This window comes from Festucalex cinctus, chromosome 7 (genome assembly GCF_051991245.1).
Source record: "Festucalex cinctus isolate MCC-2025b chromosome 7, RoL_Fcin_1.0, whole genome shotgun sequence".
Lineage (NCBI taxonomy): Eukaryota > Metazoa > Chordata > Actinopteri > Syngnathiformes > Syngnathidae > Festucalex > Festucalex cinctus.
Window position 1 is genome coordinate 14,406,767 of NC_135417.1, and position 4,068 is coordinate 14,410,834.

A 4,068-nucleotide genomic window follows, 5' to 3' on the forward strand; every position below is an offset into this window, starting at 1 on the left:
AGGAGAGACCGTTTTTTGAAGCACCACTACTGGTTCACGAGCTCCCTCTAGTGGTATGCGAAATAATGAATTACTGTAACGGGAATGTGTTACAGTGGCATCGACTTAATTCTACAATACTGTACGTAACATTTAAGCACAGTTCAGTGTGTATTTAACTTTTTAGTACATTTGCATTTAATCAGTTAAAATAGTTACTCTGTCGCAAACGTTTCTTCAGGTAGCCTACAATTTACAGTAATTGATAAATATTAATAATTGAGCATAATTAGTCACATGGAGTTGCCATGTCAGGAAAATTGGTAAAGAAACGTGCAAATCAAGTCAGGAATACAATAAACTTGTTATATTGTCACAATTAGGGTCATCAATTATATTTTGGGAAAACAAAGTCGTAATACCGGCATAAACATTCCAAAACAATACAAATATTTTGCATTTTGTTTTAAATACTCATTTATGTCAACGTTTGTAAAAGCATTTCAACATGTAGGCTGTTCGTCTGTCCTATAGGAGCGAAAAAAAATAATTGTTGACTGGTGGAAGCCAGTCATCAGCCATGCACGACATGTTTACGAGCTGTTAAATTTCATTTACAAGTGTGAGTGGCAAGGGGACGTTTCTCATGTTCACACATACACGCGTGCCCGTGGATTGAAGTGCAAACGAGGACGAGCGGAAAGTGTGAAGAGAAAAAACCTTTTAACATTACAGTAGTATACGCACACAGGCACACTTCTTTTGATGGCTGCTGCCGCCATTTTGTAGCCACCACATTGCTTTATATCATTACATCATTTAAAAAACAAAAAAAAAACTTTATTACACGAATTTAAAAACGTGTGATGAGTGACAGTGTGTGACTGAGTAACTATTTTATCGCAGTTAATAAACTAGCCTTAATTAAAAAAAAAAAAAAACGCGTAGCTTACTCCTGGCGTTTGGCACGTGTCACCATTTTTGTTACATAATCTATTTAAATACAGTAGGCTACACAAATGTATTGTTAGACATTTAGTAGTACTTAATAAATGTTTCAATTCTATTTTAAAAGTGTAATTTCCAGAATCATTTCTAGTCTTTATTTCATTGCCAGCATTTTAAAAAATGATTAAACAATGAAAGGAGAACATGAGAGCTGATGTGAATGTTTTCCTATTCGGTTTATTTACACACATGACATTTAAATAAATTAAAGGTGCAAACATGCGTTGTATAAACATTGTCACAATGGATCTTGGCCCTTTATAAAATGGCGGTATATACACCTGAGTTGTACATTCTATTGCAGAAACATTGTCCCCTCCTGTTGGAGATCAGGACCAGGGTCTCCACATCGTCACCGCCGTGCTGGGTCTCTTTTGGGGCGTTGTCGCCTTGCGAATAACGCTCCCCGAGGGACCCCCAAGGGCCAGGGGGGAGCCGGAGGGCCACAAAGAAGATGAAGAAGAGGATGAGGACTCAGCGATGGCCACACCCTCGCCCTCAGATCGCAAGAAGTGGGCGGCCCTCTGCAGGCAGGAGGAGAAGCCATGTTGATAGGAGTGCAGCGTCTCCTTCTTTTGGTCTTTGTTGGCATATTGCTGTAGGAAGAAGACTGTACGCTCCAGGATCTCTGCTTTCTCCAACCTGCGCCCACCAACTACCTGTCAAACAACACACAGTTTTAGATGCACACACACTCACACATTTACACTTTAAACGTCACTTTTTTGATAGGGTAAATGCTTTCACTTTCTACTAAAAGTTACTTTCATTTTAACAGGTCAACTTTACATACCATCTCAAAATGTCTTCGCTATCCAGGTAGCTACCACTGTAATGACCAACGTTTATAAAACATTTAAAGAAAGTATATATTTTGTATTGTTTAAATACAACTCAGCAGTACTTAAGTGTACTGCGCTGGCTTTAAATAATACGAATGTAAGAAAAACAGGTGCGCTAACATTATGCAGTTATGAGATGTATTTCTTCTGCACACCACTAGAGAGCGCCCGTGTGCCACAATTTGTCCCAGATCTGTCCCAAAAATAAATTCATTAAAGCTACAAATAATAATAATAATTACAATAACAATATTATTATTATTATTATTATTATTATTATTATTATTATTATTATTATTATTATTATTATTATTATTATTATTATGAAGGACAGGAAAAAACATGAACTCAGCGGAGCTGTTAAAAAAAACAACAACAAAACACTTAACCCTAAAGCAATCATCATCATCATCATCATCATCATCATCATCATATTCCTTGTACCTTTCATTTTCTTAATTCGTACAAAAGTAATATAGCATTTTATTTACTTGTGGTGCAAGCAAAAGAGTTTTGAGATTCTCCAAGCTTCGGTTTATTCTTTCTCGCCGCTGTCTTTCCACCAGAGGTTTTAAACTCTGTGGAATACAAACAATATCAACATGATCACGATTATTAATATGATATCATATCTCAGTGGGATAATGATAATGATCATCCACATACCTTCCTGTCTGTGTTTTCGTGCTGGCAATGCTGAGGTTTCTTCATGACTGCAAGTGAAAGTTGAATGTGGCCCCTCAGGGCTCACTAAACCTATAAAAACTCACCACAGGCTCCACCCACTCACCCTCACACTCATCTTTGAAATGGTAGAATTGTGTCCTATTCATTTAGTAGACTTGTACATTCATTTTGCTTTCAGAGAGCAGATTGTAAGTTTGTTTGAGTTCTTGTAACATTATAATTTATTTTCCATTATGTTTTTTTTTTTTTTTTATCTTTGTGAAAATAATTAATTTGAATAAACGTTCTTATCCGATTTATTAGATGCCTTCACCTTTGCACTGTCATCCATCCTTTTATAGTTGTCTTATTCATTCATGTTTAACACTTTTTTTTTTTTGCAAGCACCCTTCTCTAATCCACGGGCACGTGGACGTATTCACCCCAGCCCCCTCCCTGCACAGACCCCCCTCACGCGACACGCGCCCCCTGAGAAGTGTGAGCAGCACGTGTTTTATATTAACACATGTGAGGAAAAAAGTGGAGATGAGGGGTTTGTGGGCGTCAAGCATCCGGCTAAAAACGTCCCAAACACCTCCAAGAGGAAGAGCGCCACAACTAAAGCTTGTGTGAAAAAGTTTGTAGTCACACAATTTAACCATAAACAACATTGCACCCTCGATTACATTGTGTATTTCATTTCAAGTTTGTACTTAGGACATACGTGAATTGATAACAAAAAATTGTTAACCAATAACACACACAATCCCCCAATACATTTCGGAATTATAGCTACATACAATTCTCTTTTTCTTTAAATAAATGACCACAACGTAATCGTGTTTTACGCGCACCAAACTTCAGCAACGAACACCTGAGTTGTGTATTTCATCTATAAGTCTAGACCAGTGGTGTCAAACTTAAGGCCCGCGGGCCGGATCAGGCCCGCAAAGGAGTTTAATCCGGCCCGCGAGATGATTTTGTAAAGTTAAAAAAAAAAAGTTGTAATGCTGGACTAATTAATCAGTCGGCCACAATCAAAATATATAAAATATATAAAATTTGTAACTTCACAAGCAGTCCTTGTACGGGGAAATCGTCCTGGATGTCATTATTTTACACACAACTTAAAGTTACGATTTGTTTAGTTATTATTATTATTATTAGTAGTAGTAGTAGTATTTATTTTAATCATAGACCAACAAATGTGTTAAATACGAATTACTGGTAACACAAATATATGATATGACAAGGATTAGCGTCCTTATAACGTTATTAACTGTGCCACGCAATGCATTCTGGGAACAGTATATATGCAAAACAGGTAGATTTAACACATCCAGGACTCAGTGTTGCCGTGTTCCATTTGCATTTGTATTATTTTTTTTGGAACAATATGATTATAATTGAGCTCCGTAATTAAGGGCTGGCACACAATTAGAAGAAATCTGCGTATAATTGACGGCAATCATTTTAAAGTTATATACCGTTATTTTACCGACGCGGCCCATTTGGTAAAATATTTTCCTCCATGCGGCCCCTGAGCTAACATGAGTTTGACACCCCTGGTCTA

At 37.1% G+C, this 4,068-nt stretch overlaps 1 protein-coding gene across 1 annotated transcript; it reads right to left on the reverse strand.

The window, feature by feature from the left end:
- Positions 1–1,316: 1,316 nt before the first annotated feature.
- On the reverse strand, positions 1,317–2,540 carry LOC144022267 (transcription factor HES-7.1-like). Its single transcript, XM_077526938.1, has 3 exons — positions 2,496–2,540; positions 2,321–2,407; positions 1,317–1,646 (listed from the first exon to the last, which is right to left on the reverse strand). Exons 1-3 carry the CDS (start codon positions 2,538–2,540, stop codon positions 1,317–1,319), a joined length of 462 nt encoding a protein of 153 aa, XP_077383064.1.
- Between the last annotated feature and the right edge of the window lie 1,528 nt (positions 2,541–4,068).